At 53.1% G+C, this 25,592-nt stretch overlaps 9 protein-coding genes across 9 annotated transcripts; 6 read left to right on the top strand and 3 right to left on the bottom strand.

Annotated features, from left to right (window-relative positions):
- Nucleotides 1-3,114: 3,114 nt before the first annotated feature.
- On the top strand, nt 3,115-5,068 carry NEUTE1DRAFT_144564 (uncharacterized protein; the record flags this gene model as incomplete). Its single annotated transcript, XM_009850128.1, has 2 exons — nt 3,115-3,337; nt 3,396-5,068. 2 exons carry the CDS (start codon nt 3,115-3,117, stop codon nt 4,916-4,918), a joined length of 1,746 nt encoding a protein of 581 aa, XP_009848430.1.
- A 606-nt stretch (nt 5,069-5,674) lies between these two features.
- On the bottom strand, nt 5,675-7,249 carry NEUTE1DRAFT_36306 (uncharacterized protein; the record flags this gene model as incomplete). The annotated part of the gene is made up of 1 exon (XM_009848844.1): nt 5,675-7,249. The coding sequence occupies one exon, from the start codon at nt 7,247-7,249 to the stop codon at nt 5,675-5,677; it is 1,575 nt and encodes a 524-aa protein (XP_009847146.1).
- A 1,629-nt stretch (nt 7,250-8,878) lies between these two features.
- NEUTE1DRAFT_98476 (uncharacterized protein) lies at nt 8,879-9,885 on the bottom strand (the record flags this gene model as incomplete). The annotated part of the gene is made up of 2 exons (XM_009850127.1): nt 8,879-9,716; nt 9,863-9,885. The coding sequence occupies 2 exons, from the start codon at nt 9,883-9,885 to the stop codon at nt 8,879-8,881; spliced, it is 861 nt and encodes a 286-aa protein (XP_009848429.1).
- Nucleotides 9,886-10,228: 343 nt separating this feature from the next.
- Nucleotides 10,229-10,957, top strand: NEUTE1DRAFT_35265 (uncharacterized protein; the record flags this gene model as incomplete). The annotated part of the gene is made up of 1 exon (XM_009848799.1): nt 10,229-10,957. One exon carries the CDS (start codon nt 10,229-10,231, stop codon nt 10,955-10,957), a length of 729 nt encoding a protein of 242 aa, XP_009847101.1.
- A 1,399-nt stretch (nt 10,958-12,356) lies between these two features.
- On the bottom strand, nt 12,357-13,103 carry NEUTE1DRAFT_98474 (uncharacterized protein; the record flags this gene model as incomplete). The annotated part of the gene is made up of 2 exons (XM_009850126.1): nt 12,357-12,719; nt 12,777-13,103. 2 exons carry the CDS (start codon nt 13,101-13,103, stop codon nt 12,357-12,359), a joined length of 690 nt encoding a protein of 229 aa, XP_009848428.1.
- A 686-nt stretch (nt 13,104-13,789) lies between these two features.
- NEUTE1DRAFT_120339 (uncharacterized protein) lies at nt 13,790-14,795 on the top strand (the record flags this gene model as incomplete). The annotated part of the gene is made up of 1 exon (XM_009850125.1): nt 13,790-14,795. The coding sequence occupies one exon, from the start codon at nt 13,790-13,792 to the stop codon at nt 14,759-14,761; it is 972 nt and encodes a 323-aa protein (XP_009848427.1).
- Nucleotides 14,796-15,271: 476 nt separating this feature from the next.
- On the top strand, nt 15,272-15,711 carry NEUTE1DRAFT_116074 (uncharacterized protein; the record flags this gene model as incomplete). Its single annotated transcript, XM_009850124.1, has 1 exon — nt 15,272-15,711. A coding segment is annotated over one exon (306 nt), but the record flags the coding sequence as incomplete, so codon positions are not given.
- A 695-nt stretch (nt 15,712-16,406) lies between these two features.
- NEUTE1DRAFT_120338 (uncharacterized protein) lies at nt 16,407-19,981 on the top strand (the record flags this gene model as incomplete). The annotated part of the gene is made up of 2 exons (XM_009850123.1): nt 16,407-16,779; nt 16,879-19,981. 2 exons carry the CDS (start codon nt 16,597-16,599, stop codon nt 19,942-19,944), a joined length of 3,249 nt encoding a protein of 1,082 aa, XP_009848425.1.
- Nucleotides 19,982-21,181: 1,200 nt separating this feature from the next.
- On the top strand, nt 21,182-25,500 carry NEUTE1DRAFT_58611 (5-oxoprolinase; the record flags this gene model as incomplete). The annotated part of the gene is made up of 2 exons (XM_009849071.1): nt 21,182-23,585; nt 23,738-25,500. The coding sequence occupies 2 exons, from the start codon at nt 21,182-21,184 to the stop codon at nt 25,345-25,347; spliced, it is 4,014 nt and encodes a 1,337-aa protein (XP_009847373.1).
- Nucleotides 25,501-25,592: the final 92 nt, after the last annotated feature.

Genomic DNA, 25,592 nt, shown 5'->3' with positions numbered 1-25,592 from the left:
CTGACACCTGCCGAGAGGTTTGTCGGCTGGTTTTACATTTTGGAAGCGTCCCTTTGGAAGGAGCTCTCGGGACCCCGACTCCGCTCCCAGGCCGTTCGTTGACCACACGACATCAATTTCTCAACGATGGCTACTACCTAGCATTTCCCCCTGAGATTCCCACATGTCAGTTGGCATGTATCCTGGTAACCTATGTGCGCGAGGTGGAATGGGGACTCACTGTCTGATGTTTCTGACGAGACTGATGACGAGACCATGGTCGCGAAGGTTGTTGACAGCTGACGGGCTGTCCAAAGGCACTATGGCCCCAGGGCAGGTGCCTCAGGACAACATCATGGATGGTTTACATGGTGTTTCCATGGTCTAGGTAGCGGCTCTGCTGAGCAGGGCTGAAAATACCTCCTAGTGATTGCGGCAACCAAAGAGGAAAGATGGAAAAACACTGAGTGAGTACAAGGGAGCACGAGTTGCTGGGTTTAGATCGGGTCAGTTCCAGGGGACGGAGTCTCCCCGTCGTTGTTGACTCGGACCTTGTAAAAAGGTGACCGTTTGGTGCAGGTACGTAACGGTATCGCATGGGTGTTGGTAAAGCAGTAAAAAGTGGGGCTGCTAGCGAGTACACTAACTATCCGCCTAAAATAGGCGCAACAGTTGGTTTTTAGTCACTTTTCAACAGTGCGCCGGGTACTCCTTATCTTGAGCCTCAGCTTTACCCTTTCTTGCCAAGTGGAACCCCGCACCTCCCTTCCAATTACACTGCAGCAACCCCAATCTCCTCGTTCTTTCTTTCTTTCTTTCTTTCTTTCTCCCATGGAACTTGATCATTTCACATCCGTTGTGCCTCACTCCCTTCAATTTCCCATTTACGCTACTTACCTCTACATACATTACCTCGACCTTGGGGAAAGAACCGACCATCTATCGTACCACAACACGACAGAGCCGCTTTAATCACTTCATGTTACTCCAAGCCCAAGAAGGGACCGCCTCGAGCCCCTGCAACGGTGGTGACTGGGGAACACACGCTGGCGTCAGGTGGTACCACGAATTGCAACTCCAGTCGCACTTGATCAAATCTCTCGGCCATAAGTACAACGACACTTGACTTGTTCGGGCCGGACACTGCTCATTTCGTCACCCTTGATCCCTGTTGTGAGAGCAGTTGCGGCTCTGCGATGAATAAAGGCACCAAGTGGAAATCAGCAACGCCATCAACAACCCGAGCCGCATCTAAACGGATGGAGGAATATGGTGGATGCCACTACCACCTACTGTAGCAATCTCGGAACTACTACCTTATCTCTGCCCTACTCCTCAAATCTTGCCATCTCACAGCTAACCTAACCCAATATAGTTCATCTTCCTCTCCTCTGAAAGTCCCAGGCCATTCGAATCATCTTGATGATCATCCCCGTCATCAGCGCACTAAGCCCCAAATCTGACAGATGAATGGGACCCAGATCGTCACTTGTTTCGGGGTGTGGAGGTTAGATGACCTTCGTGTTGGCATTAGTGGGCAGTACGGATCCTGTGGCCACCTTTGCGACCGTGACAGCCAGATGGGAACGAGACAGTAAGACAGGCTACGGTCGTGCCATTCAACAGTCGGGAAGTATAAGCGTCTGACTATCCAAGGTCAGATCTAGCGGTGTCAGATGGCGACGCAAACACTCAGCAGAGATAGTTGGTGCTAGGCCAAACATCATGTTTTGAAGTTGGGCAGAAACTGAATACTTGTAGGCCCACAAAGATATGACAGGTCACCGGCCAAAGCCTCGCGTGGCAGCGTCAACAACAACCACGACCACGACACGCAAAAATGCCAACAGCCATAATGCTGGGATTTGATCAACCTTCTCGAGCTCTGGCCACGAAACGTCCTATGGGCGTGTCCAAAATCCCCAGTTCTCTGCCCTTTTCGCTGCTGGACTCGACTATGCAGCATAGTCAACCAAGTTGATCAGGTGCCAATCTAACCCATGGATCCAAACATGTATCACACCTGGATCTTGGCTTGAGAGCTGGTTGCGGTGTCGTATGCCACGGATGATCCGAAAGACGTCGATATCCGAGTTTGTTTTGTCCTCTACTACCTCCAGGCGCACCGGCTCTAATAGTCTCTGCCACTACACAACTATCCTCAATCTATTGCTAAGTCCGCTCTACGTTGTCTTCGTCGAGCTCTTATAGGACCGAAACCACATCATAAAGCTCTGCTGAGGCTCGAAAGAAGTAGCTTAACCCGCTCACCCCCAATTCCATGTATCATGCTCAGACGCAAACTTTTACCGCATAGCCTAGCCTGCATTTGCTAAACCCCCTCAGTCGTCTTTTAAGCTCACAGTCCTGACATGTATTTGATCTGCTCATTGCGAGTGTCACGCCCAGGGAACGCTTCCTCCAGAACTCTGGGCTTTTTTTTAAGCCAGCCAGAAGAGAGGTAGAGACTTGAACTATCTAGATGACTTTTCAGTAAAACCGAAAAGCTCAACTCCCCTATCATCTCCAAGGAGTGTGATTGAACCCTTCATCATTCAACGTCAGCGTGCCATCAAATCAACGCACCCCGAGCCTACGTAGCAAAAAGAACTGGTCAGATCTGACCATTTTGAGTATATCGACTTATGTTCCTCACCCGCTTCGATGGAACGGTCCATTCGCACGAATGAACCCATCATCTTAGTAATCCTCTCCAATGGTGGAAATTGACCAATCAGCTCACGCGTAGTATCTCAATTGGGGATTGTATTGGAGACAGCTTCACAAACGACCCGGCAGCCTAGTGCGGGCTTATCGTAACATTGACGAACCTTGCAACAATGTGAGTGACGGGGAGGAGTCATCATCACTCTTCACTTTTAAGATTCCGATGTGATCGGATTATCTTGTGGTGAATTGCCGCCCCTTCACTAGAGGGGCGCGGCGATTGCGGAAAATCAAAACCTTGGCTTGTCGGGAACAACTGCCGAACGATAGTTTGCTTCACCTCCTCACTGGCTCACCCACCGATCTGCTTAAGCCGGCAATTATTTTTTTTTCTCTCGAAAATTTGGACATCCCAATCTCTTCCTCTCATCAATATACGACCACACCGACGAGGTAACGTTTTGCGCCATGACGGAATCACAGTCCAAAATCGACCTCTACGCCCCCTTCGAGCGCGACACCATCCTCGAGGTGCGCGCGAGCAAGATGAAGAAAATGAGGGGTCTCGAGGTCATGAGCGGAATCGACAAGACCATCATCAATGGGCCCGTATACGTCGGTCGCACCGGTTTGGAAGGCGATGAGAGTGACCCGACCTTCCACGGCGGCGTCGACAAGGCCGTTCACGGCTGTAAGTGAAGCCTCGAGCTCTCCCACTGAAACTCCCACCATACTGATCATCGACACAGACTGCTCCTCCCACTACCCAACCTGGGCCACCGAACACCCCTCCGCCGCTGCGGCCTTTGTCCCCGGCGGCTTCGGCGAAAACCTCGTCACAGCCCACATGAACGAGCGCAATGTCTGTATCGGCGACACCATGATCGTCGGCAGCCCATCCGCCCTAACCTCCAACCCGGAATCCTGCCTCCTTCTCCAAGTCTCTCTCCCCCGCCAGCCCTGCTTCAAACTCAACCACCGTTTCCAACTCAAGAAGTTCGCCCCCTTAACCTGGAAGCATTCACGAACAGGCTGGTACTACCGCGTGCTTCGCCCTGGTTTCGTCCAAGCCGGCGACGAGATCCGTCTTGTCTCTCGTCCTCACCCGCAATGGACCATCGAGCGAATCCAAGAGTACCTCCACCGCAACCAGGACGACGAAGCCATGAACGCCGAACTAGCCAGCATCGAAGAACTCGGCGCAGAAAGCCGCGACGCATTCAAAGCCCGCGTGGCCCGCTCGGCAGCCAAGAAGAAACGAGCAGAAAAGCTCGCTCGGTGGCGCGACTTCCGCGTCGTCGAACGACGACAAGAAACCTCCCGCATCCTCTCTTTCATCCTCGAAGCCATCGACCCCATCATCCCTCCTCCGGGCGACGAAAAGTCCATCCTCCTCAAACCAGGCGCGCACGCCCGCGTCAAACTCGGCAACGGCCTTGTCAGGGCTTACTCCATCGTCGGCCCCTCTTCTTGCTCAACCATCAACCGCTTCCAGCTCGGCATCGCCCTCGAGCCTCACTCCCGCGGCGGCTCCGCCTACTTCCACTCTCACGTCTTCGAGGGCCACGTCCTTTCCGTATCCACAACCTTCACCAACGCGCTATCGGGCAACAACAACAACAACAACAACAACAGCGCAGGCGGCATCTCTCACCACATCTACGTCGCCGGCGGGGTAGGTCTCACCGCCTTCCTGACCTCGCTCGAACAGCTGCAATCCATCCACGTCTCATGCGAACTGCACTACGCCGTTCGATCTAACGAAGACATTCCCTTTCGCGACCGTTTATCCCAACTTAACCCTGGCACTGTGAAGATCTACGACAAGACACAAGGCGAACGACTTAATATCGAAGAAATCGTTAGACAAATCCCGTGGAACACCATGATTTACTTTTGTGGACCCAAGAGTCTCATGCTGGAGGCTGCGCGACAAGTAAAACAGTATGGCGTGCCGGAGGGGGAAGTCCACTTTGAGGCGTTTGAGGCGGATGTCGGTGGTGATCCGTTTGAGGCGGTGGTTGCGAATAGGAACGACAAGATGGTTCTTCAGGTGGGAGGGGATGAGACGCTGTTGGTGGTTTTGCAGAGGGAGTTTGGCGATGAGGAGGTGGAGGGGAGTTGTTGCGTGGGAAATTGCGGGACTTGTAAGGTCATTCTTAAGGGGGGAAGGGTGGAGCATAGGGGCACGGCGTTGACGGCTGAAGAAAAGGGGGAGGTCATGTTGGCTTGTGTTAGTAGGGGGGTGGGGAGGATTGTTATTGAGATTTGAGGGGGTGAAGGCGATGGTTTTTGTTGGTTGGCAGTGGGGGTGCAATAGGGAACGGAACCATGTGGAAGTTATCCGGCAGTGGGAAGAAGAGGCTGCGTAAGGAAAGAGGCCTCGGTGGTTTTTTCCCCCTCATTTTCGTGTTCAGCAAGCAACGAAGCGTTAGAAGTAGACCAAGACTAGACTGAGATACCAGAATCATCATCGAAGACTGTATGAGTCCAACAATAAAGCGAATGGGCAATCTCAGTCACATTATGAGTCCGGTACGCATTGAGCCGATACAACGAGGCAACACAGTTCTCAGATGGGCTACAAACATTCTTGGGTACACAGCTGGATTTGTAGCAGAAATGGCAATGCCTTCTTTTGTAAGACTAGCTGCTGGAAATATGTATCACATCTACCAAGCACTTAAAATCCCGGTCTGGTGAATGGTCAACTGACCGCAGATATCATATCTGTTTCCTGTCAATCATATATGCCATGCAGTTATGTTTGCCAATCCCAGGCATAAATGCCACTGCAGCAGGATCAGAGAACGGCTTTTCAAATGGAACATCAAGCGGGCATATCGACCCCTTTTCCCAGATCCACTCCTTCATTCCTTTCCGCCAACAACTTCTCCCCCATTATGATGGGTTTCTTGACCAAGTAACCGAGTTCCAAGCACACACATCATGAAAGCCATAAAACCTGCAATATTGACTGTCCATCATACCCTGTGTCGGCCCACAAGCTCATACTGATCCTTTCTGTTTACCAATGGCGCGGGTCCTCGGGGCCAAACTGACCCTTCTTAATCTTCGCTCTGAGTTTCCCATCCTTGGTCCAAGCATTCGCAATGTCCCTGGCGTACAAATAAGAAGCAAAAGATTCCGGGCCAAACGGATCATGGTCGGACTGAGGAGGCTGCTGCTGCTGCTGCTGCAGCACAGAGGCGGCACGTTGTGGCGGGCTCTTCTGGTCGCTTTGAACAGGAGGGTTTTCGGCGTTGGTCCATGAGTTACCCAAGAGCCAATCGTGAACTTGCTTTTGGCGGTTGAGGATGCGGCCCGGGACAGCGTTAGAGGGATGCAAGGAACGGGGACCATTTTGAGAACTGCCGTTACTGGTAAGACCAAAGCCATCACGCTGCAGAGAATTGCCGTCGGTTTGACGGCCGGTGTTGGTAACAGGACCAGAAGTCTGGGGGTTTGAGGGCTTGGTGACACCTGAGTTGGTATTGTGGGCAGCAGTTAGGTTGGCAACCACGTTCTCGCCTTGCCAGGCACCGTTGGGTGTAGGCGACGGTGTGGTAAGGTTGGTATTAGGACTCTTTCTGCCGAAATTAACCTCGCTCTGGGGCGTGCCGTTTGTGGCATCAGCATTGGTGGGTGCGTTGACATTGTTGTGGGTTTCGTCGATGGTCATATCCTGACTGTCCCTGCCGACCTTGGTAGTGCCCTGTAGAACGCCATTCGGTGTGGTGGTCAAGTTAGAGGGCTTGATGTTCTTCGAGTTGTGATCGACTGCGGACGGGACCCTGGCGTTTAGGGCATCTGGACGAGGAGCGTCGTTGTGGGAGGTCTGTTTGTAGGTCTGGTTCGGGATCGCCTCGGTCTGGGTACTATTTTCCTGGGAGGCCTTCGTGCAGGTGGCCTGGGTACCCTTATTCAGGGTAGCTTTCGGGCAGGTGATGGTCTTGGAAGTAACGCTCATAGCCTCCTGCTCTGTTGCCTTCTTGGCAATTAGCGAAGCAATATCCTCGACTGCGGACCCTGTGGTTTTGCTGTGAAGAATCATCTTTGTCAAGGCATCGTCGTAGGAACTGATGCCCTTCAGCAGCAACATATCCATGAGCTCGTCTGAAACGTCAAAGAGGGCACGGTTGAGGCGTCGGCGGAGCCATAGGGCCCTACCCAGGAATGCGTGGAGATTGGGAAACTGGGAGTGATCAATGTCGGTGAGCTCCTTAACAAGTCGAAATTTGTGCTCCGCGGAGATTTCACTGTCCCACTTGATTACCGCCTTGTAAAGGCTCCGCGGGTCCAAGGCATGGTTTCCTTCGTTGTATCCGAGGGCTTGAAGCTTGGTGATGATGGGCTGAATGCTATTTGAGAGCATGGTGTACGCCAGGACTTGCTTCCTCTTGAAGCATTTCTGAACTTCTTGTGGGGCGGTCTTGGCAGGAGCCTGCTCGTCGCCAGTGATGATATCGTGGACATCAAAGTAGCTCAGTTGAAGGAGGAGTGCATTATGCCAAACCTCGAAATCCTCCTCGCTGCTCAGAGAAGGAATCGCGTGAAGGCGAGGGAATGCAGGAATGTTCGAGTTCAGGTGTGTTGACGCCATCTTGGCTGGGTCAAGGAGCCGATGATGACGAGACGGGGACTGAGCAAAATCTGATGCTGACGTGGAAGGTGAGAATGACTTGATATCGGGCAAATGTAGACGAGTGAAACTTCCTGTGGGTGTTGTTGTCAGATTGACGGAAAGGTTTCCCGGCGTTCGCTGGAGAGGCGGGACTCGGGCTCAGGGTTAATGGTTGTCGTTGTTCTTCAGTGTTGTTTGGGGAAGGATTCTGGGAAAAAGCCCAAGATTTGATGGCAAGAAGTTGTTGCGAGGGGAGATTTAAATAGTAAGGCAGTTGGCCTGGTGCATGACTGGACGAGGAGGCGAGGGGGTTCTATTGTCATGCCTCCATAATAGGACATCAGATGGACGACGTGCAATGTGTCAGTTTCGTCTCAAGTGGAAGACCGCCGCGGTCGTCCTATTGAGCAACACACTAAGTAGCGGTGGTGTTTGTATCTGATCAGGAAGGAAGGAGCGTCTCGTCTGGTTGTGACTGCCTTGCAGCTCCCGCAGATCAATTCAATTTAGTTCGGACGAGTGCAACAGGTGACGGATACTTATACAGACCGGCGTGAAATACCTAAATACATCCATCCGGCTTGTGGTATTGTGTGTGTAATACACTTTGTCAATGGGACAAGTAGGTGATGGAAGTTTGAGATCACAGCAGTGGGCACTATTATATGCCAAGGTTGATCAAGTAGAAAGTGGGATGCACTTGAAAAAGGGGATCCATGTAGAGAAACAAGATGTACCGTTTGCGATTTGTCGTCTCGAGTAGTTGGAATGGCGAGATGGCCGGCTCCGAAACGAGTTCCTCCACTCCGAACACCGAACATTTCATCCCAACTTTCCATTCCAAGTTTCTCCATCTCCAAAGGTCAATAGCACCTCTCTTCATCCTTTTCCTCCGGTGGGGGACCCATTGGGTGAAAGCGAAATACCGACAAGAGCGGAACTGTCCAAGTGAAGCAATGACATGGTTGTTTCAACAACGGGAGCGGACGTCGCAAGCGAAGCGTTGATCAGATCATACCATAAGAGAGCGGGCGTTTACAAGTCAAGTAATCTCTCCTACAGAGTCGAGAAACTCTTATCGCCTCAAGCAGGCAGACGAGTAGGTTGCTGACTTCATGCAAAGGTGAGGAGAGTTGCGGGGGAGGACCTTGAAAAAAATCAAGCGGTGATGAACTGCATTCACCCCAGGCATTCTCTCGAGGATGATGTAAGTGATGAAATTGCAACATCTGTCGAGGTGGAGGATGAAACTTGAGTTTTTTTTTTTGTCTATTTTCAAACTTCATCTTATGTCACCTGGCACTGCTACGCAGGTGACGGAGAGTCCTTTTCCTCTTGTGTGAGTTTTCAGAGGTCAAATCCACCTCATGAAATGATTAGAGCAACCCTAACACCTGGCGTAAATAGGTACACAGACGATAAAAGTCCATCACTTGGCTTGATACACAAAGTGAGATTTGAAAGAGAGGAAATAGTTCGTCACCTGGCACGAATGCACAAGTGGCGCGTGATAATCACCAAAGGTGAAACCTAATGAGTGAAGAACCGGCGAGGAAGCATGATCGGGTAGAGACATGACCGTATCTCTTCTTCAAGTCCTTGGTGCTCTTAATGTCGATTAGAGCACCTTTTGACGACGCCGCTAGGACCCGAACGATGGTCTTTGGCCTTGCGGCGCCTCTTGTTCTTCGGCTGACCCCTGATCTGTGATTCAAGTTCGAGGAGATTGTTTTTGAGGTCATCTTCGCGGCGCTCTCTTAATTGCTTGTAAAAGGGGTATTGGCTACCAATGTCGACTTCAAGCTGAGAGGGATTGAGACTTCCATCCTCGATTTGCTTGTACAGGTAATCAGCCCAGATCGAATCATAAGTCTGTAGGCCTTTAACCAGAAAGCCCATGTAAAGTTGATCCGCAATCGGCGTGCCCATCCGCTTGAGACGCGTGCGAAGCCAGAAAGCTCTATCGCGGTAGGCGAGAATGTCTGAATTATGTTGGCAGTGGCAGATGTTGGCGAGTTCCTCCATAAGACGGCATTTGTAGGTTATAGGGCGGTCGACATCCCAGCGATGAACGGCATCCCACAGGACTTTGGGATCGCGATCGTTGGCGTCAAGGGTCCAATGCCCACTGGACTTGAGTTGTTGCAAGATGGGATGGATGCTGTCGTAGATGATCCGAAAGGCGTATTGCCTTCTTTCTGCAAAGACCTTTCGGTTCAGTCTGGCAATGCGGCTGTCGTCTCCTTGAGGAGGTGTCTCAGTGCCCTTGATGAAGCCCTCGAGATTCAGGGCCCGGAGCTTGGTTTGTGCCATAAATCTCCATTCTTCAAAGTTTTCATCATCTTGGAGGTCCGGGATAAGAAAGACCGGAAGGTGCTTCCCGAATGAGTGCTTCCATTCGGGCCAGAGCTCCTTGGCTTCGTGATCAAAAGTGCTTGAGGTGGTGCTGGTACGAAAGTTTGTTAGCCCGGTTCTCCAGTGAAACTGAATGAGCAGGTGGAGCGGGAGCATTTGGTGGTTGGAGGCTCGCCTTGGAAAGGGGAAGATTGAGAGGAACAAGAAAGCATCCATGTATCTGAAACAATTTGTCACCTTTCGGTTGGAGAAGTAGCCATGATGACCAAGGCGATAGAATTTGGGTGGACGTGAATACTCTGGAACAGTCAATAAGACCGATAGTGGTGAAGGTAGAGAGTAAAAACAAATGGGCGTTGAGTGACATTGAAAAACAGAAATTACTATCAATACCGGGGTTTTGGAAAGGAAGTAGTCTGATCGATTGTGGGTTTCTGCAACAGGGAAGGGCCTGTATAAAGAGAGATAGACAGGCCACCCAAATAAACCAAGTTCTTTGACTTGGCAGTCGTTGTTCACATATTGCCGTGCGTTGAATTTGAAAAAATTGAAATTACTAAACGGTATATTCGGCCCCTAACATTCAAAGTTCTCTTCGTGTTAATGAAAGAAATCCGAACCGTGTTCCACTGGTGGGAGTTACTTCCTCTTTACATGAGGTCATTGGACTCGTTAATAAGGAGAGGCACGTTGCCTGGCCCGACCTCTCTGTCCAGGACGACGTCCACGAGTATTGCGGCGCTTCTTGATGTGTTGTGGCTTGCTTGGCGCGACTTGTCACTCACTCATGGATTCCCAGGCCGCCTTTGTCTCGATCTTCTCCGACAAAGTGAGGTAAGTCCAGTCCGATGCCTCCAGGACCAAGAGCGTCTTCCAGTATTTGTCGGGATGATTCCTCAATCCGCTCAAAACACATGTCTTCATCAGCTCGTCGTTAATGGTCACACCGGCACGCTCGAGGCGACAGCGAAGCCAGTTAGCTCGGCGCTTAAATTCAAGGAGGTTATCGAACTGAGAGTGGTGTATATGACTGAGTTCCCTCACCAAGTTGACTTTGGCAGATGTGTGGAGGTGAAAAATGACATCCCAGCGATGAATAGCATCCCACAAGGCCTTTGGATCGAGGTCATCCGGCAATTCGTTGGTGTCATATCCGGAGAGACTAAATTTCGAATGGATAGGCTTAGTGCTGTAGTAGATGATTCGGTAGGCGCAACGTCTTCTATCATTGAAAGTTTGAAGGTCCTGGCAGTCCTCGGGAGTGTCACCAGGTGGAGATGTTTCCGTCCCTTTGACAAAACCCTCAAGACCATGTATCCTGAGAGTTCCTAGGACTCTACGGTCCCATGACTCAAAGTTTTCTTCTCCTTTGAGTTGTGGAAGCATCAAGCCGACGTCTGGGGGGTGTCTGGCCAAAGGGGCCATCTTGGATGGCGAATGTCGTTGGCCGGCTCGTGAGGTTTTTGATCACACGAAACGGAGCTAATCAAAGTGTTAGTTCCGTTTTCGAAGTTGAAGTGTTCAAAGCCCAAAGCTTCAAGGTAACTTGACGAAGGCTTAGCTGGGGAAGAAGAAACACAATCAGGCAGATGGAATGTGCATCTCCGTGAGAGATCTTCACCTTTCTGTGGAATCAGCAGCCATGGTAACCAAAAGTGGATGGTACAGAGTGTTCAGTGGCGAGGTGAAGAGGCTGTTCAGTCGTGAAGTTTGTGTCTAAAAGAAAAGAAGGAAACGAGTCACGGTCGAAGCACAATCAGCGAACCAGCCTATATCAGGCTGTTCGGAGTGGAAACGAAGCTTGTGACCGTGCAGGTTGTGTGTAAATGACGGAGTGCATTGCATACGCACAGAAGAACTACGGAAGACCATTGCAGTCAATGCTCACACATTATGCCATGATAACGCAAGAACTTGATGTAGCATCTGGGCGACTTTGTGTTCGGCTTTTTCCTTGCAAGAACCCAGGGTCGATGTGTTGCATGCCTTCACGCTCGATGCATCAATTCAAGGCTCTTTGTACGACACTGAGTTCAGACAAGAAGAGATCTGATAAAAACAAAGATCTTGATCATAGTCAATCGAAAGTGCGAGTCTAATGCCCATAAGGTGCCGGTAGAGGACACTGGGAATTGTGCGGCAAACACGCCGAGATGGTCGGTCAAAGAGTGGATGTTTTCGCGAGACTGCCCGTGCCCTGCCATCAGGAGGCGCACAGGCACGAGAAACATAGGTAGCTGGTGAGGAGTACCACAGGGGTACAAATAGCCACAAAGGATGCGTCGGTAGGTCTATGACGGTGTTAGTGAAAAGCACCGAGTTGCGAGCCATGCTTAACATGTTTGATGATGGGCAATTTAGTGGATGTGTCCGTGTGGAAGGAGCATCCCACGTCGATTTCTATTTCCCTCTAGCTGGACCTGGCACGTCTTTTCCTCCCCATCCAAAGGAGTTCCTGAGGAAGCCTTTTCCCTCCTATCAAGTTCATATGGTCTGCGCTTCTTTTGCAGAGTCGGGGAAACGACAGAAAATCGGACCATCTCCCCAACGGGTATGCTCTCCGGGATTTCGCAAACGTGAGCGCTCGAACAGACGAGAAATAATCTACCAGTATCGAAAACTTCTCTCATCGTCCCCTTTAAACCACTAGCGGCCTGAGCTTTGGATGACCAGTGAAAGGTGACAGAGGGACCCCCAGGGGACACGATCCAGAGAGATCATGAGATGCCCCTCAATAGCGACGACCGCCTTGTCTTGAACCGCCGCCATGCCCGGAGGGATGTCCATTGAAATTGCGCCGCCTATTGATTTCTTGTTGCTCCTGTTGATAAGAGTTCAATTCTCTTTGGATGGCGTCGCTGAACTTTCTCATACCCGACATCATTTCTTGGGAGTTTAAATCGTTGTACCGCTCGATTATTCGAGTTTCCAAAGTATTGCTGTGGTAGGACGGAAACACACCTCCGTACAGACACGTTTTCATCATCTCATCCGCTATTGGCATACCGGCACGCTCAAGACGCCGTCGAAGCCATTGAGCTCTATCCAGAAACGCAACGATGTCATCGAATTGGCGATAGTGGATGGAGGTAAGCTCTCTTAGCAAGTCGAGTTTTCTGTCTGCGTCGATGTTGTTATACTAGCTTTGCACCCCATCCCATAGGAATTTTGGATCGCAGTCATCCAGCTGATCGTATGGGCCGTACCCGTCGATGTAAATAAGCCCCTGGAGTCTCGCAACCACGACACTCTGATTGAGGAGGTTCCAGGCGTTCCATCTTCTGTTCTTGAAGCCCCTGAGCGCGTTTATAGCTTCGGGCGTGTTACCAAGGGGAGGTGTCTCTGTACCCCTTATAAACCCCTCAAGGCCAAGCATCCTGAGGGTATTTATGGCAAGACATTCCCACATCTCAAAATTCTCTTCTCCTTGGAGCCTGGGAATTTCGGGACGGTCGTCATCGTCCGATGGATCATACATCGTGACCAACCCGTCAGGTATATCCGCTTTTCTAGGACTGTCCTTGTCTGACAATCAGCTCATACCCAGTAGGCTGGAATTGGAAGACTTGAAGTGAGCCGAAAGATATGGTTAAAGCGAAGCCGAAGAACACGACATATAGGAGAGATTATAGGCGTACACGTAGAACTTTGTTACCTTTCTGTACAAGCTCTGGCAGCCAAAGCGAGGAAAAGGAAAAGCTTGAACTTGTGCGACGGCGAGACAGAGATCCTGGTATACCGTCTAGAGTCCTTGAACGGGCAGCACGGACAAGGCTGTCGGACACCCTGTTCACTCAGCAGCCTAAAATCCGAGGTTCGCGAGTTTTTGCGGTGGTAGACAAAGTTATATGTAGAGGTATCCGAAAGTCGTTGTGTGAAGTCGAATTATTCTGTGAGAGGGGAAAGTTTGTAAGTAGTAAGTGTAGCTCCAAGGTGTGCACAGGCGCCAAAGGTACCTGAATGTTACGGCACTGATCACAACCAATCACCGTTTGGTATAATTTTACAAGGCTGAGAAGTGGGGCGCAAAAGTTTCGTGGAGACGGCGACGGGATGCAGAACGAACTGAATGCTTCCATCTTCGCTTCGGTTTTCAATCTTCAAGCAGAACTAACTCGAAAACCACACTCGTCAACAGCACGTTTGCGTCTTAATTCCATCAAGATGGCGCCATCTCCGCAAACAATAGGCGAATTCAGCGTCCTCCCGATCTCGATCCCTCCCGTTCCGTCATTCCCTCGCAATGTCGTTCACTACCTCTATGTCCGACGAAACACTCCCAAGATCCCCACAGCCAACGACTCCAGGAGTCTCTTCCTCGCAAATGTCCCCATCGACAGCACAGAGCTTCATCTTCGCGCTCTTTTCGCATCACTAGTCGGCGCCGGCCGCTTCGAGAGCGCTTCGTTTGAGGATGAGAGGAAGGAGGCCGAGGCCGTTGCCGCCGCCCTAGACGCCGCGCCCGCACAGGCGGTACGATTACTGGCTGCCCACGGAAAGAAGAGGAAACGCGAGGATCAAGAGGCTGCCGAGAGAGCCGAGGAAGAAGCTGCTGCCCGACTCCCCAGCACATGGACCCGACCACTACGAAAGAGCGGCAGCACTGCTGTCGTGCTGCTCGCCGACGAAAAGAGCGTCCACCAGGTTCTGAAGGCGATCGCAAAGGTTCACAAATCCAAGAAATATCCCACATGGGGCGGCGAAGGAAATGTCGTGGCCGAGCGCGTACCACAGCTGGGTTCTATCTGGCTTAAGGCGCACAACCAGCTTTCCTACCCCGATCGGGATCAGCTACAAGCCGCCGTGGATGCGTTCTCGACCATGTTCGCCAGGAGAGAGAGAGAAGCGGCCGAGATTGCCAAGCGACTGCGCAACGAGCCGGACGAGGACGGTTTCGTCACGGTAACACGCGGTGGAAGAAGCGCCCCGGCCACCAGGAACGAGGCCGAGGAGGCCAAGAAGAAGATGATCGAGAAGGCGGAGAAGAAAAAGCAGGAGATGACGGACTTCTACAGGTTCCAGATGAGAGAGCGCAAGAAGGCCGAGCAGGAGGAGCTGGTGAAGCGGTTCGAGGAAGACAGGCAGAAGCTGGATGCCATGCGCCAGAAGCGCGGCAAGTTTGTTCCCGAAGCATGAGCGGTATAACGTCCAACCAGGTTTCGTTACCTCTGCGACTCCAGCAGTTCGTAACTACGATTTTCTTGGGCAACTCAACTCCAACTATTGCGACCAAGCGATCATTTTAGGTAGCACGACACTACACAACAGGCCTGCTGGAGAGAGGGTCCGGTGTGAACTTGCGCGCAAGACCATGCAAGTCTCTCCAAAACCTACCATTAGGTGTGTATCTTCAGTTTGCGTTTCTTGCTTTCCATATCAAGATTTCATGATGACGCACGCGGGGCCATCAGATGTCTTTTTTCGCCTCTGGGTCCAACTCCCATGGGTGAAAAGGCAAACGCTGACAAACACCGCGTTCCAACAATCTTCTCAAACACTCTGAAATGTCTTGCATACCGGTTCCCGCTTATGTTACGCATTTGTTGTCGTACGTAGTTGTGCTGACTTCTGAGACCAGGAACCTCTTGGCGTCAATTGCATGGCATAGTCATTCCGCTTTCGCCGTCGTCATGGTGATATAATCTTGGAAGACCATATACCCAACAATCACGAAGCAAGGTGACAATCCTGGTGCAGTCAATTGGTCTTCATCGACGGCCACACAGCAGAGACCACAACGACAACATTTGTTTGAAATGGGTTGGGAGCAGATTTTTTGTGCAACGGAATAGAGGACGGAAAAAGAGGCAACGGAGTTCAGGAGTTCAAAAGGATTGGAAAAGCCATTCCCGATATTTGCGAGGCTGGCAATTGTACATAACATATATTTGCATCTCGTCGGAGTCGAATGGAAGGCGGAGACGGGATCATCTGTCAATCGTATCCTGCTGACGGCCTGCAGCCCCCCCAATGCAGATGTCGGATCATCACTGCCAAGGAGGGTGGAGGAGGAAAACAGAGAAGAGGCGGATCAGGGGTCCAACAACCATTCAGAAGAGCTTGTACGCAGGCGGGGGTTAGGGTTTTAGCCTGTACTTGTATGTTGACTTGCGTTTCAACTTGTTCTCCTGGCTGGCTTCCTTCCTTCTTCGCGGTCGCCGGCGGTGTTTGTGACGATGCGGTGTGATGAGCTACACGTAGCGGTGCCGCTGTGGTCCAGCTCTCCAGCGCTGTTGCGGCCAAGCTGTGGAGAGCCATGCCAGTTGTCCCGTAGTGGCCCGCCACAAAAGTGGGTGATCGTATCTGGATACGGGCTCGAGACGGGGTGTGAGCCGGGCCGGGGGAGGAATTGCTACAGCAACGGCCCCACCACCCAACGAAGTAAACATGTGTGATGCCGGTTCCGTTGATTCAAAGATTCGAACGCTTTACCCACACCTCCACTGCTCCAACTGCCCACTGCAGTGCCACCCTGTATGTTGCATTCGCCAATTGTGAGGCCGGGAAAACAAGACATCCAATTGATCGACCTTCAGCCAGCGATTGACGCCTTAAACGCCGCCCATCCGCTCGCCCACCACCAGCTCGCCAATTACCTACATGCGTGTGTATGTGTGTGTGCGTGTGTGGTATGCAGCTCGTTGAGACCCGGACCCCTTGACAGGTTGACATCGATTGACCCCTAACGGTCAGTCCTCTGCATTGCCGTTGCTGTCGCTGCTTTCAGGTTCCTGGCGCTTTGCTGCTTCCAACCTTGACGCCAACCCAATCCATTTACAACTTGGACTTCGACTTCGATTTCTCGTCGCAGCAGGCCGCGACAGTGGTGTAAATCGGGAAGGCCCAAACGGCCCTTTACGAGAAGTTTCCAAAGTCGAACCAGTTCAGTTCACTAACCTCCCAAACACCATCGCCGCCGAGGTCGGAATGATCACGATAACCGCCTTTTACACCGCCAACAACCGCCCAACATGATAATCTCAGACAACCTCCGCACGGCATCCATATACATCAACAACCAGCTGCTCTCGCGCGGCCTCCTCCGCGATGGCGACACCATCGACTTCGCCTACCCGGGCGACAACGATGACGAGCTGGCCCACACAATGGGTCGTATAATGGGGGTAGTTAACGACCTGATCCTCCGGCGCGACGTACGTTTTCTTTTTCCCTTCCTTACCTTGGTCATCCTTCTCCTCCCCCTTTCTATTCCCCCATCTTTTCTAAGCTAACAAACCTGCCCTTTACTGCAGCGCGACGCCGAAACCCGCGAATCCCTCTCCCAAACCCTGCGCTCCCTACGCGCCGAGTCCCTCCGCCAAAGCACCGACATCGTCCGACTGTCCGACAAGCTGACCGATTCCGCGCGCAAGACCGCCCTCGCCGAGCAAGAGACTGCGCACGCTCGCACCCAATTAAAGGCTGCCGAGCAGACTGTCGCCCGTCTGAAAGAGGAGGCTGCCCGCCAGAAGAGCCTGGTCCAGCAAACGAGAAATGCGTGTGCGAATGAGATCAGGAAGCGGGATCGAATGATTGAGGGGCTGAAGAAGGCGGTGGCGGATGCGGGGAGGACAAGGGGCACGGGCCATACCAGGGGGGCGTCGAGAGACGGTGGGATGGGTAGTGGGCTAGGAGGTGTGATGAGCATCGTGGTACAGGCGGGCGAGGAGTATAATGCTGAGGCGGGCGGCAAGATGGGGGTTCCGCAGGGGATGACCGGGTCAGAAGGGTATGATCTCCGAATGGAGACGAACGGGTTCCTTGCGGAGCTGGCCAAGGGTCTCAGCGAGGAGAATGAGGTTCTACTTGGGCTGGTGAGGAGGACGGTGAAGAGGATGCAGGAGATGAGTGGATGGGATGTGGTTGCCAATGTTGTGGTGCAGCAACAGCAACAACAGCAGCAGCAGCAGAAAGATGAGGCCGGGGATACGAACATGGAGGGCGGAGGCGAGCTGAGGAAAGAGGAGGACGAAGGGGAAAAGCATGCTCTGGTGATTCCTACTAGCTGCGAGGAACTTCAGCGGGACCTGGAAAATGTGCTGGAGCATATGCGCATCATCTTGACGAACCCATCGTTTGTCCCCATCGAGGAGGTGGTGGTGCGCGAGGACGAGATCCATCGCTTGCGCGATGGCTGGGTCAAGATGGAGAGCCGATGGAAAGAGGCAGTTCACTTGATCGATGGCTGGCGCAATAGGATGCAGGTCAGCGGTAAGGCCGTTAACGTGGAAGAACTCAAGATGGGTTTGCGACTTAGCCCGGTCAAGGTTAAGAACGTGGCAGAGACTGCGCATGGGTTGCAGCTGGAGATGCCCAGTGTCAGGGAAGACGAGGATGCAGAAGAGCAGGCGGATCGCGAAGATATCGAGCGGTATCTTGAGAAGGAGAAGGCCGATGCTGCTACCGCCGCCGCTGCCGCCGCCTCTACGAATGCCTCTATCCCAAGATCTCGAGATAGCTCACTCCATCTTGTGCCGGCACCAATGGGAGGTGTGCCTGACGACCCTATGGACGAGGACAGCGAGCAATCGAGCATCTTCGAAGACGACGATATCGATCTGGACGACTTGGAGGACGACGACGAGGAGCCCAACGTGGAGGTTCTTGGGCACTCGTTAATGTTGAGTTCACCGCCGCTTCCTGTGCCACCGCAACTCAGTCCGCTTAAGGATTCGCCTGCGGCAGGTAACAGGGGTGGTTTTGGACAGCCTAACTTGCGTCGAGGAGGCGGAGACTATACCAACGACCTACGGGCAGCCGAAGTAGGCCCTCCTGTACCACCACACGCCGACAAACCGCAGCAGACGAAGAAGTCCATCCGGCCGGTGCGACAAGAAGATGATGATGCTTCAGTTTCTGAAAGGGAACAGTCACGTCCATCTACTGCGCCATCTGCTACATCTCCCGGTAGCATCAAGCTGGTCAAGGCAGAGGCATACGGACCCAAAGCGGCAAGTGCAGCGAGGAAGCGGCCAGGGACAGCCACAACGGTTCCGACAGGCCCCACTACTAGGACGCGGTCACGTACACGTACGGCTGAGTCGGAGCGTGAAGCTCCTGCTCCTGCTGCTACATCTGGTGGGACTGGAAGAACACAGACAACAGCCGCGAGAAAAGCGGCCGCCGATAGGTCTAAACCACCCATCACACGTGCTGCACCCTTCAGTACAGCACCAGGAGCAAGAAGCAAGAGCCAAACCCGATCACTCACATCATCCGGTAAAAGTAAGGAGACCGAGAGCAAGACGGGCCCCAAGTATGTCCCAGGTCATAGGCGAACCAACTCAGAGAAGACGACCTATTCCAACGCCAGCGGCCCTGGCACTCCCGGAAGGGAAAGGGAGGTAGCAGGCAGTAACTCCCGACCTACCACCTCCAGCGGGCTTACCAAGACAAGGGAAGCCACACTTCTTGCCCAATCACCCAAGCTCGCACCATCACCCAGGTTTACCAAGGGCCTAGCCACCGCCAACAACAGCGAGAACGGCAGCTCAACCGATAGCGCGAACCGCAGCGGCGGCGGTGCCATCTCCCAATCCCCTATCATCCCCAACCGCTCGCCCAAGCGAACCGGCAACTCGCGTCTCCCGCTGCCTCGGACAGGGCTCGTTAATACCGCTGCCCTCCAGGCACAGCAGAGCCCACTCAACGTGGCAGCCATCGCCGCAAAGCTAGCCGCTTCTGAACGAGAGGCTGACGCGGCCCGGGTCAGGGCCAAGCTGAAGGCCATGAAGAGGTCAAAACAGGAGAGCGTGGGTCCCTCTCAGTCTCAACGGTCCGCCAATGGCTCCAGCCAGAGACAAAGCAAGAACCAAAGCCAAAGCCAGAATCAAAACCAAAACCAAAACCAAAACGAGAAGCAGTCCGAAGACAACCAAAACACCAACAACAATGGCCGCGCCACCCCCATGGACTGCGACGACAATGACGAAAACGAACTTATCATTGAACGCCACCGCGCCGGCACACCCAGAGGCAGACAAGACAAAACCCCCAAAACAGCCAGCAGAGCGGCCCGCGAACAGGAGGCGGAGCTCTTCGACTTTGAACAAGAAGATGAAGAAGTCGATGAGCTCGCCGGACCGGAAAACCATCACTACAGCATGGGAATGGGTATGGAAAAGTTACATGTGCAGAAGAGAAAGAGAGAGAAGATGAGGACGAGCAGGACGGCCAGCAGGAGGAGGAGTACCCTGAACCCGTGGGAACTGCAGAGTTTGCTTCAGGGGAGTGTCAATGTGCCTCCTTTGATGCCCCCGCCGCCGAATCCAATGACAGCTGGGATGGGGATGACTACTGATGTTGGGATGGAAGGTTAGATTAGGCTGACAAGGCATGGCTAGTTAGGAAAGGTCCAGGGGGTAGATGGTGTCATGGCATGGTTCCATGGTTTGCATTGCTGCATAGTGTTGGTGTTTGTTTTGGTTATTTTTGGTGTGCTGGCTGACCTGACTTGGGTGATTGGTTTGTAACGAAGACTCCGGTCTGGTGAATGATGGTTCTGCCGGGTCTATCCGGCTTTAAAGACGGCCGCCATTTTCATTTTGGTTTTTCCTGCTATGGTATAGGTAAAAGGTATCGTTTAGTTTACCTTTTGATGGCACGCGTGGGCTAATGATGATAATGACTTTTCTATCTGGATTCTGTCTGGTCTAATGTCTAAAATGGTTCACGCCGCTGCCCGGTTGATATGGATGGTTCGTGTAGACCATAAAAGAGCATGATTGCATATAGAAAAGGATGTATGGTTTTGGGATGTAAGGCTCGTCGCGCACTGTTTACCTTGGCGGGATGGATGGAGTGTTTGTAATATCTCTCAACAAAAACCGCCTACTATCTGGATATCTACCTATCATTGGCGTCCATGATCGACGACAATAGTCCACCTCCCAGATAGCAGCATTATTGATTCTTATCTGACTAAGTGTGGCATTAGGGGCTCAAGTCCCGAGTGAATGGGCAGTAATCGCCTTTGCAATGCTACCTTCTTTGACTCATCTCGAATCTGTTCCGTAAAGCTCCGGTAAGATTGGTGATGGAAACGACTTTCATGTTGTCGGCGTTTGGAATCCGGGCAGATGATAGGAGGACGAGGACGGACCGTTGGATGCGGCGCTGCTGCGGGGTAAAGTCAATGACAAATGTGGGGTTTGTTTCCGTCGCCCGCCGTCTCCGAGAGGCCGATAGAGCTCCGGGGGGGCATTCCTCTTCGGGACCACTATCCTCCAAGGAGCAGGCAGTTGTCAACCTATACGGCATCAGAAGTGCTGGTCTATAGCATCTGTAAGTGCTCGTCCTGCAGGAATATCCAATTGCCTCTTCTTACTCGCTCTTCACTTTGGACTTGATGACGATCACGACGTCGACGACACACTCACCCCTTCTTTTACAAGGCTAGAATTTAACTCACGATTGTTGTTTCCTCTTTAGTGATAGTGTGATACCGAAAGACTCCGGGTATAAAGAGAGAGCAAGAGACTGTTGTTGTATCACTCACTTCCGCTCCACCATTCATCCCATAAGCCCTCTCCCATCAGATACCCAAAAGACCTCATCATGGGCTCCTCACAAAAAGACCGCGGCGTACGCATCGCCATCGACAGGGGCGGCACCTTCACAGACTGCGTCGGCAACTACAACGGAGAGGACATTGTCATCAAGCTTCTCTCCGTCGACCCAGCCAACTACGATGATGCGCCCCTCGAGGGTATCCGGCGCATCATGTCGCACTTCCTCAAGAAAGAGATCCCCCGCGGGCAGCCATTAGACACAGCCAAGATCGATTCCATCCGTATGGGCACAACAGTTGCAACCAATGCTCTCCTGGAAAGAAAGGGCGAGAAGATCGCCATGGTGGTCACCAAGGGCTTCAAAGATTGTCTTGTTATCGGCAACCAGTCGAGACCCAAGATCTTCGACTTGGCGATTCGCAAGCCCGAGGTGCTGTACTCAACGGTTGTGGAAGTGGAAGAGCGTGTCACACTCGAAGACTACGCCGAAGATCCAGAACGCCATCTCACCAAGGTAGACGTCAAGGCCGGGACCGCCGAAGCCAAGAACGCCGACCTTGTCATGGGTCTATCAGGAGAAGCCGTCCGGATTCTTCAAAGACCAGAAAAGGAGACCATCCGCGCCAAGCTCCAGGAGATCTACGACAGTGGCATCAGGAGCATAGCCGTATGTCTGATGCACGCGTACACCTTCCCCGACCACGAGGCTCTCGTCGGCGAGGTCGCCCGCGAAATCGGCTTCACCCACATCTCCCTCAGCCACGAGCTCATGCCCATGATCAAGCTCGTCTCGCGCGCCACTTCAGTCTGCGCAGACGCCTACCTCACACCCGCCATCAAGAAGTACATCTCCGGCTTCCAAAAGGGCTTCGTCGGTGGTCTCGGAACCAAGGGTGTCAAGCAGTCAGAAGGTGCTGTAGGTGCTCGCTGCGAATTCATGCAATCCGACGGCGGCCTCGTCGACGTCGACAAGTTCACCGGTCTCAAGGCCATTCTGTCCGGCCCTGCCGGCGGCGTGGTCGGCTACGCCATCACCTCATACGACGAAAACACCAAGATCCCCGTCATCGGTTTCGACATGGGCGGCACCAGCACGGACGTGTCCCGCTATGGCGAGGGCCGGTACGATCACACCTTCGAGACCACCACGGCTGGCGTAACCATCCAGTCGCCGCAGCTCGACATCAACACCGTCGCTGCCGGTGGTGGTTCCATCCTCTTCTTCCGCAACGGTCTGTTCGTCGTCGGCCCGGAGTCTGCTAGCGCTCACCCTGGTCCTGCGTGCTACCGCAAGGGTGGCCCGGCAACCGTTACCGATGCCAACTTGTTCCTGGGCAGACTCTTGCCTGAGTTCTTTCCCAAGATCTTCGGCAAGAACGAGGATGAAGGGTTGGACCCGGAGGCTAGTAGGATCAAGATCCAGGAACTGGCGGACCAGATCAAGGCTGAGACGGGCAAGGAGATGGATCTTGACGAGGTCGCGTACGGCTTCCTGACGGTGGCTAATGAGGCCATGACTAGGCCCATCAGGAGCATCACTGAGGCCAAGGGTCACGATACTTCCAAGCACCGTCTTGCTACTTTTGGTGGTGCCGGTGGTCAGCATGCTGTTGCTATCGCCGAGTCTTTGGGCATCAAGCAGATCCTCATCCACCGTTACTCTTCCGTCTTGTCGGCCTACGGCATGGCTTTGGCTGACGTGGTTGATGAGCGCCAGGAGCCTGACTCTTCTGTCTGGAAGGCTGATGACCAGTCCGTCATCCAGGGGCTCAAGGACAAGATGGAGGCTCTCAAGGAAAAGTCCCGCCAGGCGCTACGTGATCAAGGGTTTGAGGACGACCAGATCGTGTTCGAGGAGTACCTCAACATGCGCTACCGCGGAACCGAGTCGACGCTGATGATCATCAAGCCGACCGCCGAGGAAGCCGAGAAGCACTATAACGGTAACGACTGGGACTTTGCCAGCGCGTTTGTGCGCCACCACAGATACGAGTTCGGCTTCACGCTGGAGGAGCGCGACATTGTTGTTGATGATGTCCGTGTCAGAGGCATTGGCAAGAGCTTCCGGTATGAGGAGAAGAGTGTCGATGAGCAGCTCAAGACGATTCAGAAGAAGGATGTGGATGTCAAGAACACGCACAGCACTGCCAAGGTGTACTTTGAGAATGGACGGATGGATACGCCCATCTACAAGCTCGGAGATCTCAGCGTCGGCACTGTGATTAAGGGCCCGGCCATGCTGGCTGATGGCACACAGACTATCGTGGTCACACCCAAGAGCACTGCCCTGGTGCTGGAGACCCACGTTGTGGTTGATATCGAGGAGACGGATAAGAACAAGGATCAGAAGGGAGATGGCGAGCGCGAGGTTGATCCAATTATGCTCAGTATCTTTGGCCATAGGTTCATGGCTATTGCCGAGCAGATGGGCATGGCTCTGCAGAAGACGAGTGTCAGTACGAACGTCAAGGAGCGTCTCGACTTTTCGTGTGCCATCTTTGATGCCAACGGCGGTCTTGTTGCCAACGCTCCTCATTTGCCCGTCCACTTGGGTGAGTATCCCCGATTCCTCAACGAATGTTTCTTGGCTGATGATTTCTAGGTTCCATGTCCACCTGCGTTCGCCGTCAAGCAGAGATCTGGAAGGGTAAGCTGCGCAAGGGCGATGTTCTCATGACCAACCACCCCTCTTATGGCGGTACTCACCTTCCCGACGTCACCCTGATCATGCCTGCCTTCAACGCAGCCGGCGACAAGATTCTCTTCTACGCCGCCTCGCGTGCTCACCACGCCGACATTGGCGGTATCACCGCCGGCAGCATGCCTCCCCACTCCCGCGAGCTCTACCAGGAGGGCGCCGCCGTCAAGAGCGAGAAGCTGGTTTCAGAGGGCAAGTTCAACGAAGACCGTGTCATCGAGCTCTTCCACAAGGAACCCGCCCAGTACCCCGGCTGCAGCGGCACTCGCTGTCTCGCCGACAACATCAACGACCTGCGCGCCCAAGTGTCCGCCAACCAAAAGGGCATCTCCCTCATCGAGACCCTGATCGCGGAATACGGTGAAGACACCGTGCAATTCTACATGGTCGCCATCCAAAACAACGCCGAGCAACAAGTCCGCAACCTCCTGCGCACCGTCCACAAGCGCTTCCAAGGCCGCGACCTCTCCGCCATCGACTACATGGACGACGGCAGCCCTATCCAGCTCAAGGTGACCATCGACCCAGAAGCAGGCGAAGCCGTCTTCGACTTTGCCGGCACCGGCCCCGAAGTGTACGCCAACATCAACGCGCCCGAAGCCATCTCCTACTCGGCCATCATCTACACCCTCCGCTGCATGATCTCGGAGGACATCCCGCTGAACCAGGGCTGTCTGAAGCCCGTGACCGTCAAAATCCCGCCCAAGTCTCTCTTGTCCCCTTCCGACAACGCCGCCGTTGTGGGCGGCAACGTGCTCACCTCGCAGCGCATCACGGACGTCATCTTCAAGGCCTTCCAGGCGTGCGCCGCCTCGCAAGGGTGCTGCAACAACCTCACTTTTGGCTTTGGCGGCAACGTCGCAGGCGAGGAGGAGGTGAAAGGATTTGGATACTACGAGACCATCGCCGGTGGCTCGGGTGCCGGCCCGACATGGGAGGGAACGGATGGTGTGCATGTGCACATGACCAACACGCGGATTACGGACTCGGAGATTTTCGAGCGTCGATACCCCGTTTTGTTGCGCGAGTTTTCCATTCGGAAGGGGTCGGGAGGAAAAGGTAAACACCGCGGTGGCGATGGCGTGGTGCGCGATATTGAGTTCCGACTCCCGTTGCAGGTCAGCATCCTTTCGGAACGAAGAGTGTACAGACCGTATGGTCTGGCGGGCGGCGAGGATGCGCAGTGCGGGTTGAATTTGTGGGTGAGGAAGGTGAAGAAGGCGCGGTGGGAGGATACGTTGCGCAAGATCCAGAATGGGGAGCAGGACCAGCAGGAGGAGGAGGAGAAGGAAGTGGGGGGTGAGGCCGAGGGTTATGAAGAGAGAGTGATCAATATGGGCGCGAAGAACAGTGCGCCGATGAAGGCGGGCGATAGGATCATTATTTGCACGCCTGGTGGTGGTGGATGGGGAAAGAGTGGTGAGGAGAGGGAGTTGGATGAGACTCGGGATCCGATGGGCAACTGGAAGATGGGAAGTCATGCGGCAAGGATGGATATGGCGCTGCAGGCTTGATTTGGTGGTTGATGTTAGGGACCTGATGAGTGGTGAGGTGAAGAAGAAGAAGAAGAAGAAGAAGAAAAAGCTGTAAGCGCTCAGCGGGAATCTTCTGTATGTATTTTCCAAGTATGTATGTATAGCAAACGAATATGAACATAATATGTACCAACCCGTCCGGGACTCAAAGAATACAAACGCCACCATCCATCAACCAAGTCAAGATCGCTCAAAGCTTGAACCTGAACCCCTCAACATTGATG

The sequence above is a fragment of the Neurospora tetrasperma genome (assembly GCF_000213175.1).
Source record: "Neurospora tetrasperma FGSC 2508 unplaced genomic scaffold NEUTE1scaffold_1, whole genome shotgun sequence".
Taxonomy (NCBI): domain Eukaryota; kingdom Fungi; phylum Ascomycota; class Sordariomycetes; order Sordariales; family Sordariaceae; genus Neurospora; species Neurospora tetrasperma.
The sequence above is the reverse complement of the archived record's forward strand: the minus strand, read 5'-3'. Positions and strand labels throughout refer to the sequence as shown.